This window comes from Plenodomus lingam (genome assembly GCF_022343315.1).
Source record: "Plenodomus lingam strain CAN1 chromosome Unknown contig_12, whole genome shotgun sequence".
Classification (NCBI taxonomy): domain Eukaryota; kingdom Fungi; phylum Ascomycota; class Dothideomycetes; order Pleosporales; family Leptosphaeriaceae; genus Plenodomus; species Plenodomus lingam.
Window position 1 is genome coordinate 341,952 of NW_027093930.1, and position 14,386 is coordinate 356,337.

The following is a 14,386-nucleotide window of genomic DNA, read 5'->3' on the forward strand; positions in this document are numbered from 1 at the left end:
GAGCTATGCTAATAGATAAATATAGAAAAGTACTTTAGGCACAGTCTATTATAGGTAGTAGGTTGCTCTAGTTATCTTAGTAATAGGATACAAAAGGCCTTAGTCTCTAATTAATATACTTGTTTATAATCTTAGTTTGTCTATTAGTTTATTTATAGTAGGTAGTAGAGAGCTTAACTTTAGTGCCTATAATCTAATAGAATTTAGACTAGAAACTAGATATAAACTAAGGGCCTTAATTAGAAATAATAGTATCTAGAGTGTGTTTAAATTAGTATACCTACTAAATAAATAAGGTAGCTATACCTTAGGCGTCTATAGTTTTATAGTAAGGGATAGTAATAGCTTGCTTTAATAGGTAATTAATAATAACTATAATCTAATTGTAACTATATTAATCCTAGGGAAAATCCTTAAAATTAATGCATAAGTGTTGCATTAGTAGACTAGGGATAGGAAGGGGCTAGAGCATGCTAGGGAGTTAGTGCTATCTTAGGTGCCCTGTCCTGTATAGGATACAGTTCTAAACGTAGCGTTTATAGGTAGTCTCTATACCTTTCTAGTAGTAATATTAGGCTAGAATCTAATAGGTTTTAGTAGCTAATAGGTAGGTAGTAGATACTTAATTATAAGCCTTACAAATTAGTCTAGTATATAGGACTAATCTAGTAGGCATGCAAAGTTAATCCTAGTAGAGAAGGAGTCTATTTTCTATCTAATAGTGCTTAGGCAACTCTAATCTTTCTATTAGGAATAAGAACCTATTTTCTTAGAGAAGAGTTTTAATAAGTTCTAGGGATCTAAGAGTTATAGGGTTCTAAACTACTATAATTAAAGCAAGGATTAGTAAGGAACGCTTAGCTAGGTAATCTTGCGCTAAGTTAGAGTTAATTTAGGGGTATAACCTATCTAGGGCGATTATTACTTGTAAATAATTATCCCTCTAAGTAGTCTTAAGGTTAACTATATCCTATTCCCTTCTACTTAGGATATCTACTTAGGCGTTATAAGATCTAGGAGTATACTTGATTTAGAAGTTAAAGGGACTTATAACCTCTAGCTATCTAGCTTGCCTAGTACTAAGGACTTTAGTAGATATAAAGTACTCTAGTGCTCTATAGTCTGTGTATACTCTAATAAGGTGCTAAGTACTTATTAGGTTAGCACGCTATTTCTTAAAGGCGTAGATTATTATAAATAATTCTTTGTTATAGATTTCCTAGTTAAGTTTAGAACTAGTAAGGGTCTAACTAAAGAAGGATATAGGGTACTATTTCCTATTAGGATGCTCCTATAAGAGGATAGCTATAATAACTCTATTAGAGGCGTCTATCTCTAGTTTTAGAGGGTACTTAGGATAGAAGTAAGCTAAGCTTAGGATTGCTAGCAGGGTATTCTTAAGCTAGTTAAAGGCTTATTAGTATTCTAAAGTCTATACAAATAGGGTAGCAGGGCTCTAAAGAGTGGTTAAGGGCTTGGCTGTCTTAGAGAAGTTTTCTACAAATTGCTAGTAGAATCTAGTAAATCCTAGGAAGGACTTTACTCTAGTTATTATCTTAGGAGCAGACTAGTTTCTAAGTACTTTAACTTTATTAGGATCTACCTCTAAGCCTTTGTTAGTAAGGATATATCTAAGGTAATAGGTATAGGTTATATAGAATTTACTTTTCTTAATATTAGCCTATAATCTAGTAGAATAAAGACGCTTAAGGACTTTTTAAATATAGTCCTTGTAAGTAGCAAGGTTTTTAAAGTAGATAAGGATATTATCTAGATAGGTAATGTAGAAGTTATCTAAATAATCTATTAGTATATTATTTATATAACGCTAATAGGTTACAGGTCTATTATATAGCCTAAATAGTAGGACTTTATATTTATAGGTACTATACCTAGTGTAGAAAGTAGTGTACTCCTCTAAGTTAGGGTCTATTTAGATCTTATTAAAGGCAGCACGAATATCTAGCTTAGTAAAGATTTTTACTTTAGCTAGCTAGGATAATAGATTATCTATATAGGGTATTAGATACGCGTCCTTTTGCGTTAAGCTATTAAGCTTATAGTAATCTATATAGATCCTAAGGCCTCTATTTAGCTTCTTAATACACAGGATAGGGGAGGTAAATAGGCTCTAACTAGTCTTAATAAAACCTTTCTATAGGTGCTCTTGTACATATTCCTTAGTAGCCTAGAGTTCCTTAGTATTTTAATAATAAAGGGGACTCTAGTAGTTTAGAAGGGGTTCCTCTAGGACTATCTTATAGTTATAAGGCTAGTAGATTAGAAGTTTATTAGCCTTAGCCTTGTTAAAGACGTCCTAATAGGAGTTATAGTTAGATAGGAGCTTCTAATCTAATAAGCTATAGTTAAGAGCGTCCTATTTAGATAGGGTTTAGATCCTACGCTTAATCTTATATAGGCTAGTAGTAAAGAATTTATTAGAAGATTTTTTTTATGTTAAAATAGAAAGTATTAGTAGAAATAGTAGTAATTTAGAATTTTATAGGTAGGGTAATAGTTAGTGGTTAGACTAGGGTAGGTAGTATAATTAGTTTAGTAGCAGCCCTATAAGTAGCTAGAATTTTAAGTATACTACGTATCCTATTAATTAAACTAGGACTATTTTAGTTCTAGTTCTCCTCTTAATCCTAAAGGGCGTCTCTTTGTAAGATATTATAGGTAACTAGAGTAGATAGCACTTGCTAGTAGAGTTGTACTAGAATAGGAGGTGCAGGGTTGTAGGTTAGAGGATATTTCTCTAGCTAGATTAGTTAAGATTTATCTATATTAATTAGGATTTAGAACTATTTTAGCTAGTATTATCTAATAATATAATCCTAAGAACCTAAGTCTACTATTATAAAGCGGTAGTTATAAACCTTTTAGCTACTAACTATTATATAAAGCTAAATATAGTAGGCAACTAGGGAGGTAATCTAATCCTAGAACCCTTTAATAGTAAGCTTGTATAGTAGCTTTTAGATAGGTACCCTAAGTATAGAAGAGATATTATAAGTAATTTTTAAATTAAGAAATAAGTAACCTTAGGCCCTAGTATCTACTAAAGCGTTTAGGTAAATACTAGATCTATTAAGGCATAGGGTTATACGTATAAGTAAATAGGAACTAATAAATAATTTAGTTAAGGAAAGGTTTAATAGGTTATATTAAGTTAGGCCTAGGAAGGATAATCCTCTTAGGCGTTATTGTTTCCTGTCTAATAGCTATCTAAATTAGTTAATTTAGTAGCTTCTTCTTCCTTAGAATTCTTAATAACCTATTCTATATCTATAGCCTAAATCCTAAGGGGTTTAGGGTAGTTACTAGAGAAGTGCCTAGGCTTTCTATAAGTATAGCAAGTTCCTAGGGTTCCTATTATAGTAGCGCTAGGAGTAGCTAGCGTAGTAGATAGGGGTTAATTATTTTAAGGGGTAGTGCCTTATTATTATAAGTAGGGTATATAAGGTTTAGCTATTAAAGGTCTATTATAGTATTTCTAATTAGCGTCTAAATAGGACTAGTTTCTAGAGTATTAGAAGGGGGTTAGTCCTTTTCTAGATAATAGAGTGGTCTAGGTAGGAGTAGATAAGGTAGGGTATAGGCGGCGTTTTATATTAAAAGTAGTAAGATAATCTACTATAGTCTTAAAATTATTATACTAATTCTATTAGAAAGTAAGATTTAGTATCCTTAAGGAAGGTGTAATCTTTATCTAGAGGTAGTAATACTACTCTAATTAGGGTACTTCTCCTCTAATAGCAAGACTCTAGAATTATAACTTAAAAGTAGGGAACGTCTCTATATTAGTTATATATAGGCGGTTAAATATAGTCTAACTCTTAGCTATCTTATTTCTAGTAATAAAGTAAGTTTAAAGGAGGGTAATTATTTCCTTAGCTTTTTAGAATTAAAGACTTAGGGAATTAGATTAGTAATATAGCTCTAAGTATTCTCTTGCTAGTCCTAAGTAGTGTCCCTAGACTAACGCTATCTAAGCTCTAGAAGAGGGGTAGTAATTAGCGTTAATCTCTAGCCTATCCTAAATAGATGCTTGCTATTATCTAAAAGTAGGATTAGCACTATTACTAAGTATAGAGATATTTAGCATCTTTTTAGATTATCTCTTAGCTTTTATAGTATATACTATAGGGTTTAATATAGAAGCTAATAACTAGCTAGGTTAGGTAGTACTCTATATCTCCTTATAGAGGGAGGTGTTATATAACTAATTAGTAAGTTGCTTAACTTATTCCTCTAACCTCTCCTTTTTAGATAGGGTTAATATATATTTATCTTTAAGGGAGGTGTTACTTTAAGATTTCCTAGGAGCATAAGGTACCTTAAGAGATAGATAGGAAGTAGGTCCTTTAAGGAGGGCGTTGTTAATTAAGTCTTCCTTATCTAATTTCTTTCTATTAGTAAATAGGCTTTTAAACGCAGCTAAACTAGATACCCTTCCTTTACCTTTATCTAATATTTTATAGTTAATAAGAATAATAAATCTTTTCTTTTTAGGGGGGGTTTAGTTATAAGAGGATATTAGCTTTGCCTCTAATTCCTTTAGGCTTTTAGTAGTCTCTAGGTCTCTACCTTAACGCAATCTAACGTGATTTTTCTAAAGGTAATCTAGCACCACCTATAGGTCTAGAAGTCTAAGCCTATAGGCTTTAGTTGTTAGAAGTTCTAATAGCTGTTCTAACTATAGAGTTACAGGGTTAGATAGCTACTAGAACTAAATTAGTAGCTTAAAATAATAATAAGTGCAATATTCTTAAATACTATTACTAGCTAGGATAATATTCTTCTTATAATATAATAACTTAGGTAGGTAGGGCATCTAAAAGGTATCCTATATAACTTAAAGGCATATAGGAGTGCGTGTCTATATAGAAAAGGATAAGATTCCTACACCTATAGGTCTTGTACAAAAGGACAAGAAGAATATACCTATCCTAACTATAGGCGAGCTGTTCTCTATATATATTAGTAAGTCGGGCCTTTATTAGGCCTGACTTGGCATGGAACAATAGGCAGGCAATTCTGCCTTATTGTTACAGTAAGAAGTTAAAGATCTCCCTTACCTTAGACGCCTAGTCTATAAGTAACTATCTTAGCTTCCTAGCTATAAAAGGCTACTATATTACTAATTAATAGCAGCTCTACAAGAAGCTTCTAGATTTTATACCCCTTTGTGGATAGCATAGTAGTAAATTAATAGTAATAGAAGTATATTAGCTTCTTAGAGAGATAGACTGCAAATAAAAGCTAATAGCTATTACTTCTAACAACGCTAGTAATAATAGCACACTAGCTTAGTCGCTTAAGGCTAAGCTTAGGGAGGATAAGATCTAGTAGAGCTTAAGTAAAAATATAGTGCTATGCCTTGCCTATATTATTAACCTAGTGGTCTAGGACGTTATTGCGCACCTCTAGATAGCAGCCCCTTGTAATTTAGCCCTAGATAAGTCTATACCTTAGTAGTAGATATAAGGGATTAAGTCTAATATATTAGTTCTAAACTTACTTAAGAAAGTATATATTTATTATAGTTTTTTATTATATACTCAGCTACTATTAGATTAGAATAATATATATTATAATTAATTAATCGCTATAATAATTTAAGTATTTTATTGCTACCTAATAGAACCTACTACTAAAAGAACGTCTATTAGTTATATAAGATATACTAACTTAATAGAACTCTATATATAATATATACTCTTACGCTCTTTACCTTAAACGCTATATTAATAATTAGCTTTAGTAAGAAATTATAACAAACTCTACTAGTGCTTCTAGAGAGGATAATAACTATATTAGCGCCCGTGATCTTAAGCGACTTTAACTATCCTCTAGAGAATAGCACTACCTTAAGCTCGTCACTACTATACTAGAAAAATTTAAGGACGTAACTACCTACCTTAGCTAAAACTTAAAACCTTAAGTTTAATACTTGTAGTTAATATATAACTAGCTTTTTAACTTCTTAGATAAGATAAATAATAACTTAGGAGAGGATTTAGGTAAGTAAGAAACTATTAAATAGCTAAAGGTAGTAAAAGTTGCTGCTAAAAAGGGTAGGAAAAAAATCTTAAAATACTATAGGAGGACATATAAGGAGCATGGCTACCTATTTAACTATGCTGCTATCCTAGATCTATTATAAAAGCTTATAGTATATAAGGTATATTAATGATAGATATTTATAATAGTATACGCTAAATATTAGGCTAGGATAATACTTAAGATCCTTATAATAAACATATCTACTACTAACAATTCCTTAAATACCTAGATTAATACAATAACACCTAACGCCCTAGCTCTCCCTAACCTTTAATAGCTTCTACTAGATAATTATAGGGTAAAGAGTGGTTTAGAAAGCTACAACTACTAGACTACTCCTAGTTAAGTAGCTCCCTAAGTCTCCCTAATAAGTATAAAGAAGGCTTAACACGCTAAGAGGGTGAAATGTACCTTAGTACTCCTTACGTTATTAAAGGAGATAGTTTTAATATCCTAGACTAGTAGAAATTAAATAAAGCTACCTATCCCTAACTTGTATAGGTAGCACGTGATATTCTATATATCTAGATTACAGGGGTTAGTGTTAAAAGAGTATTTAATACTAGTAAGGACCTTATTAGGGACTAGAGGCACTACCTTTCTGCGTAGATAATTTAGTAGCTTATAGTTCTTAAACACGCTATTTCTAGTAAGGAATAGGATTCTACTATAATAGGTAGTAAGTTTATATTAGATAATATTATAGAGGATCTTTTAAGCTTCTAGCTAGCTTTAGGCAAGTAAATATAGGGATAGCTAAAGGACAGGAGGTTCTAATTTCTAGTAGTTTAGAAGATTCTAAGGTAACTAAGGATAATACACCTATATTAGTAGAGGAGTGTACTAAACCTCTACTATGTAAATGTTAAAAGCTATAATATTTCTATAATTTAAAAGCTATAATAAAAAGATATAATACTATTTTAGAGTTCTATATATAGTGTATTTTATATATAACTATAAGAATAGCTATAACTTATATACTACCTATATAACCTTAACTAATATCTGCTTATATAAGACTAAACCTAACTACTAGGTCTATATAACCTAACCCTAACCTAAGCCTATAGCCTATGCAACCTAAACCTAACCTAAGCCTATAGCCTATATAACCTAAACCTAACCTAAGCCTATAGCCTATGCAACCTAAACCTAACCTAAGCCTATAGCCTATATAACCTAAACCTAACCTAAGCCTATAGCCTATATAACCTAAACCTAACCTAAGCACTAGGTCTGTGCAACCTAAACCTAACCTAGTACCACAGCTAGTGTACACTAACCTAGATTTACTAGCCTAGTATAAAGTAATAGAAGTTCCTACTCTACTAATAGTAGTATTAGACTTACTAGGGAACTTATATAAGACTGTGCATATAGATCTACTAGAGAGAGCCGCTAATAATCTGCTACTAAGCTAGAAGCTTTAGGACTTATAACTAGGCCTAATAGTTACACTAGAAAATAAAGATACAATACTAGATAAATAGGAAGTAGAAGAGATCCTTTATATAAAGAATATAAGAGGAAAAGGAAAGTGTTAAGTACTAGTAAAATAGAAGGGGTATATTAATCTAATATAGCACCTGCTAGAGGTAGTGTAGGATATAGAGGCTCTAGATAGGTTTAAGGAATACTATAGGGATATTACGCACAATAATAGCCTTATATGTACAAAAGCTAGGAAGCAAGGGTAGAATAAAACTAGAATAATAACTTAGAACTTTATTATAATTAAGAAGCAAAAGTGTACTAGAGATAGCTTTTATATAATACCAATAACACTCTAGGTAAGTGCCCTACTAATAAAACTTTATAATATAGCTAACTACTAAGTAGTAGTATCTATACTATTACTATCTACGCCTAACCCCCTATTAGCTTCTCCCTAACTATTATCTGTATTATTTTAACGCTTTTATATTTCTTAGTAGTAGTAGCAACGCTCTTATATAGCATAGGTAGGGGAAGACTTAGTTAATAAGTATAAATAGTAGTAGTAGTAGTAGTAGGATATAGGTACTACTTTAATAGTCTACTAATATATAGCACCCTAGGCCTAGAGAAAAATAAATATTAGAATAAAAGGTAAGGGAATAAGGAAAAATTAATACTAATAATAAGAGTCTTAATACTAGAGGTAGTGCGCTTAGCAGCGGTCTTAAGCTTATTAATATAAAGGTTAGTTTAGGCATAAGTCTTATTTATACGCTAGTTAATACGCTAGAAGGTAATACTAGTAGTAGCAGCTAGCTATATAATATTATTATTGCTATAACCACTATATAATATTATAATAGTAGACTAAAGTAGAAATACTAGAGTACTAGTAGTAGATAGAATAATAGCACTAAGCTAATACTAATTATAAGCACGCAAGTAGGTAGAGGGCGTAAGTAGAGTAATAGTGTTATTAGTTTAAGCCCTTAATATAAGATCCTTAAACTAATAGTAGAGCTAGTAGAATTATAGTATAAACTAGTAGTAGGTGCCTTTAGTAGGTTTTCCTATAAAGGTCCTAAGGGTCCCTTGCTTTATAATATAGAGGCAATCCTCCTAGTAACTATAATAAAACTAAAGCTAGTTATAGAGGGCTTAGTAGATATTAGGGTTATTAGCAAGGATACCCTCTAACCTAGTGTAGGTCTTATAACCTTAATAATAAGACTTGCACAATTGCCCTAGATATAGTTAGAACTTGCTATAAAGAATATAAAAATTAAGAGGAACTTACTACTACCCTTCTAATAGTTATACTTACTAAAGAGATAGAGCTAGTTAATATACTAGTTATAGGGAAGTAGCTTTATAAAACTACTATTATACTCCTTATTATTTAAGTTACTAGAAATAATAAAGGTGCTAAGTAACTAGGTTTAGGGAGATATATAGGTAGAGAATTAGTGTAGGAAATATTAGGAGAATATTAGGAGTACGCACCTTATGTTAGTAGGCCTAGCGTAGGGTCTAACTACCTTGCGGTAGATCCCTACTACTAGCACTAGTAGTAGTAGATAGGGATATAATAAAGGTAATAGGGGCTAGATTAATAGAAAAAGAGTAGAGAGAAGGCTAATTAGTAAGGAAAATCTGCTATAGGACAAGGTAAGTTTAGGAAATTAATAGTAGGGTAGGATAGCTATATTAGAACTTTTATAGTAGGGTGCTAAAATAAGCCTATAGACGCACGCGCGTGTACTACTTAATATACAGGCCTATTATAAATTAGGAAGGAATATAAAGATATAATAATAAAACCTAAATATATAGTAATAAAGCCTAATATAGAGTATAGAGGATAAAGATATACCCCTAAACCCCTAAAAAGATAATTTTACAATAGCTTATAGGGAAGGCTAGGGGTATGTAAAGGGCTTAGGCGTAAGCCTAAGCCTAGGCCTAACATAGGATAGACAGAGTCTAACACTACTACTAAGCGAACATGCTACACACCTATAAAAAGTCGTAGAGGGCTTACCTCTCCTTTAAGATACTAAATACTATTATTAACGCTTATTGCATTCTCTCTTAAGGCTAGTCTATAATAATAATTCCTCTACTATAGTGTCCTCCTTATACCCCTAACTTAGCCTAAGGTTAGGGGTAGCTAGTTTCCTAAATTAGGGCCGCTTGCTAATACTATAACTATCTTAACACCTACTAGTTATAGTAATAGGGTATTAGGATATGCCTATATACAATAACTACCCTATCTATACTAGGTATAGACCTTTACTAGCTTCTATATATTAAATAGGTCTTATAGAATCTAGTTAGGATATATTATTAGTAGTTTAGTATATATACTTAATAAGGCTACTACTACTACTATATTTATATTACTATCCTAATCTAGAGTAGCTTTCTACTAGGGTTCCTTAGACTTACTAGCCTAAAGAAAGCCTAGTTCTAGGGAGGCTATTTTAATATCTACTATAATTATCTTATATTCTTCTATAGCTATATTATAGTTTATCCTAGAGACTCCCCTATTTGTAACAAGGTAGGCGCCCTGCCTGTGAAATGAATACTACGTCATCTCCCCTGCCTGTACCACTTGGCCATGGTCCAAAAGGTACGCACGAGAATACTTAAGCTAAGTAATCCTCGCATAGTATAATATATATATCTTAACAGATAATAGTGCTAGACCCTAGTGCTAACCTATGAACCTTGTTCAAGTCTAGCCAAGGCATCTAGTAAGCGCTAGCTATTTTAGCCTAGCCTTGTTACACTATTAAGGGAAACTAAGCGTATATAGCTATTAAGTAATTAGTATAATTATAAAAGCTTCTATTTATTATCCTAGTATAGACCTCTAAACTATATAAGAAGCTATATAAAATTTATAAAGAACTCTATAAAAGGCTATTTTTAGCCCTAATATAGGTGTTCTAATATAACTTAGGCATGCTTCTGCCTATAATAGTTACTATAATAGAATACTAGGTAGTTAAGAAACCTACTTATATCCTAATACTTATATATACTATCCTTAAAGTATAGTACTATAGCGCGCTAGACTATAGGTAATAACTAGAACTAAATATATATAAACCTTACCTCTTTATCCTTAATAAAGACCTTATCTATATATAGTTTAAATTCTATAGTTATTTATAGGCTAGTAAATCTAGGTTAGTGTATACTAGCTATAGTACTAGGTTAGGTTTAGGTCGCATAGGCCATAGGCTTGGGTTAGGTTTAGGTCGCATAGGCTATAGGCTTGGGTTAGGTTTAGGTCGCATAGGCCATAGGCTTAGGTTAGGGTTAGGTCGCATAGGCTATAGGCTTAGGTTAGGGTTAGGTTACACAGACTATAGGCTTAGGTAGGGTCTTATATAAGTAGGTATTAATAGGCTTTAATAGGCTATACTCCTAGAAATATAACTATGTATTATAGTTATTAATCACAGGAACTAACCCTATTAGGTAAAGCGTGTGGCTTAGTAAGACCCTAAACCTAACCTAAGCACTAGGTCTGTGCAACCTAAACCTAACCCTAACCTACTTACGTAAGACCTAACCTAAGCCTAAGGTCTATATAACCTAACCCTACCCTAAGCCTATAGCCTGTGCGAAAATTTATACTTAGGTTTAGGTTATGTTTAGGGTCTTATATAAGCTAACCTAACCCTAACCTAACCTATACCTATTTACCACCCTAGTTATATACTAGAAGGAGAAGTTTACCTTAGTGCTATTATATAGTAAGCTAACTAGGAAGGGTTTATAATATAAGGTAGAGGGGCGTAGAGGTAGTAGGTTATTAAAACTAGCAGGTTTAAAGGGGGGTTAGGATAGAATCTAATTACGTATTTCCTTATTCTACTTATATAGTATAGCTATTATAGTAGAGTCTTAAGCCTATTATTCTATTAATTCTTAGACCTACTATATTAGCCTTTCTACTATATTAGGTTATACCTACTTATTCTAAATATCTAGCGCGCTTATCTCTATTACTATTATAGTATATTTAGAAGAAGATACTAAAATATTATAGACTAGCCTTAAGAGAGAATATAATAAGCGTTAATAATAGTATTTAGTATCTTAAAGGAGAGGTAAGCCCTCTACGCCTTTTTATAGGTGTGTAGCGTGTTCGCTTAGTAGTAGTGTTAGACTCTATCTATCCTGTGTTAGGCCTAGGCTTAGGTATAAGCCTAAGCCCTTTATATATATAACCTAACCTAACCTAACCTAACCCTATAGCCTATATAACCTAAACCTAACCTAACCCTATAGCCTATGTAACTATAATCTAACCTAACTATATAGCCTATGTAACCCTTACCTAACCTAATACCTAAGGGGGTATACACTAACCTATCTTTGCTAGCCTAATCGTCTCCTTACCTGTGTGGTCTACTTACCTATAAGGTACGTTACTATATTTACTTGTCTAAATTCAAATAGGTAAACATAGCCACTATAGGGGCAATTATATAACTTATAGCTAAACCTTAAGGAAATAATAGCAAAGAGACCCCCTACTAGAACAACTACTTAAACTTGTTTATATCACGCATTTATTAATCGCATAGGAGGTAACATATTAAAAATCCATAGAATCTAAAGTAGGAGAATGGTATTGGTAATGTCTAAGGTGACCCAGGCAGAACTGCTACCCATTCAGGAGCTTCCCACCCCTTCTCTTGGTGTAGTTTACGCCACGACGAACGTATCCACGATACTTTGGCCACAATATCGGCAACAGTGAAGTCACGTAGCATGCCACCCGGGCGGCACTGGGATTGAAAAATCTTCTCATAAAGCGTTGGACCTATGAGAAATTGATCAGGACTAGGCGAACGTCACTATCGTAAGAGAAAATCATACCTGCATGGCGTTGCACAGTTTCCAACAGTGCAATCGCCTGATCATCAGTCCACAAACGCTGCGATGAATGAATTGCTGCCTGGTGGAATGACGGTGAAGATCGTTGTTTGAAGACACGAAGTCGATCAAACTTGACACCGTTCGCATCCCTCTCCTCTAAGTCCTCAAGCGGCGTAATGGCCAGCTGCCGCCTCCTAAACGGGTCGGGCTCACATTGCATACGTGCAATATGTAAGTCCTGCCAACGCCGATGTCGTTTTTGTTTACGGGCCAACGCGTCCAGTTCTCTTTGCCTTTCCTCTGCCTCTTCTCTTTGTCTTTCCTCTGCCAGTTCTCTTTGCTGTCGATGAATATTCCGGATCTCTTGGTAACGCTCCTCAACGGCTTCTAGCTGCTTTAGCCGAGTAATGTGTGCTTCGCAAACTGTGTGAAGGGGAGCAGCCAAATGGGAGTCGACCTCCTTGATAGCTCGACCACGGTGGGACCGCCGAGGTACTGAGACACTCCACTGTACCATTGCATCTATGAGTGATAGCATGTCAAGCATGAAAGGGGTAACAATGCGCATGGCATCTAAAGAGTCTGTGATGATGATTTCCCTGGCACATAACCATTCGTATGTGATTTTAAGATGGAGGACCAATTCGCGGAAAAGGTGGGCATACGCGTCAACATTGATAGCGAATCGAGCATCTTGCTGCACTTCCGAACGCATTTCCTCAATAACTTGTCGAATAGCATCAGTAGCCTCTCTAACAGTATCGAGGGTGCTCTCATCCTGCATAAGGGCAGTATAATAGTCATCGTATATCCGCTTGATTGTGTTCCCATAGCCAATTCGACATGCGCCTGAGCGCCGTTCCCTGTCAAGAAACGCGAAAACATTTTCAATGGTGACAGTTGTACCAGGAGCGTAATGCTGGACCTTGCCTTTGCTGGTAGGTTTTTTGCTCTCCTCGGCGGACAGGGTTTCCACTGGGTTGGGCGCACTGCTAATGAGGTCATTTGTGGATACTTCTGAAGCAAAGTTTACTTTCCGCTTCCTCGTGGAGTCGGATCGAGCTTTCAATTGGGTTGTCCTATAGCCTTCATCTTGGGATTGGTCGCCCGTCTCGGCTGAATGAGTTGGCGCTACCGCATCTGTCTCTATGGTCTCAGGCACCCTACGCTTCCTGAGGGGGATCCGTACCTGAGGTTCGCTTCTTCTGACTGGGTATGCGTTGACTGCTCTACTTTCGCAGGTATCATGTACCTTGATCTTTGGAGAACGCTCTACAGCTGCAACGGAATTGTTGGTCGCCCGAGGCTTCGTAGTCGGTTGTAGTTGCATTTTCCCCTGTTTTGTTGATTGGCGAATGACGCGACTTTGACCTGTTGCAACGATCGCAGGCGATGAGGAAGGCGGTATTTTAGCTGTAGCTTCAAACTGAGCGTCAGCAGGAGAAGAATGGTAGGGTTGAGCCTTTTGGTCGTGGTCGGCCTTGTCCTGGACATGAAGGGCTTGCTTCTCTGGGCTGTGTTGGATTGCATAGACGTCTCCTCGGTTTGCTGGCTCTCTTTGACTCGCCTCGGCGATGAAGCTCGGTCGCTTGAGCTTGCCATGATCAGGTTTCGCTGTCACGCCTGCTGGGTTGGGGTGACTCTGCCCGGAGCGCGCATGGTTGAGCAGGCTGGCCCCAAAGGCCGCCGCAGAAGGCACTGGCTTGGACATTGCTCCAGCTTCAGCCGACGAGTGGGACGAGACTGCTGCATTGCTTTGATCAGCCTTCATGCTTGGCTTTGCGTACTGTATACGTATATCACGGGGCGCGGCATTGAGGCGCGTGATGCAACAACGCCTACTTACCGGTACGGGTGCCAGTGCCAGTCCCATGGTCTTTTGCACGAACCACTGTCTTCGCGGCTTTCTTGAGGCGTGCCATGACTACCTACATTTGTACTTGGGGCACGGCGTCACATGCAAACGATGGAG

The 14,386-nt window shown here is 35.1% G+C and overlaps 1 protein-coding gene across 1 annotated transcript; it reads right to left on the reverse strand.

Annotated features, from left to right (window-relative positions):
* Positions 1 to 12,176: 12,176 nt before the first annotated feature.
* Positions 12,177 to 14,336, reverse strand: IAQ61_001333 (uncharacterized protein; the record flags this gene model as incomplete). Its single annotated transcript, XM_066095065.1, has 3 exons — positions 12,177 to 12,358; positions 12,415 to 14,160; positions 14,261 to 14,336. 3 exons carry the CDS (start codon positions 14,334 to 14,336, stop codon positions 12,177 to 12,179), a joined length of 2,004 nt encoding a protein of 667 aa, XP_065954913.1.
* Between the last annotated feature and the right edge of the window lie 50 nt (positions 14,337 to 14,386).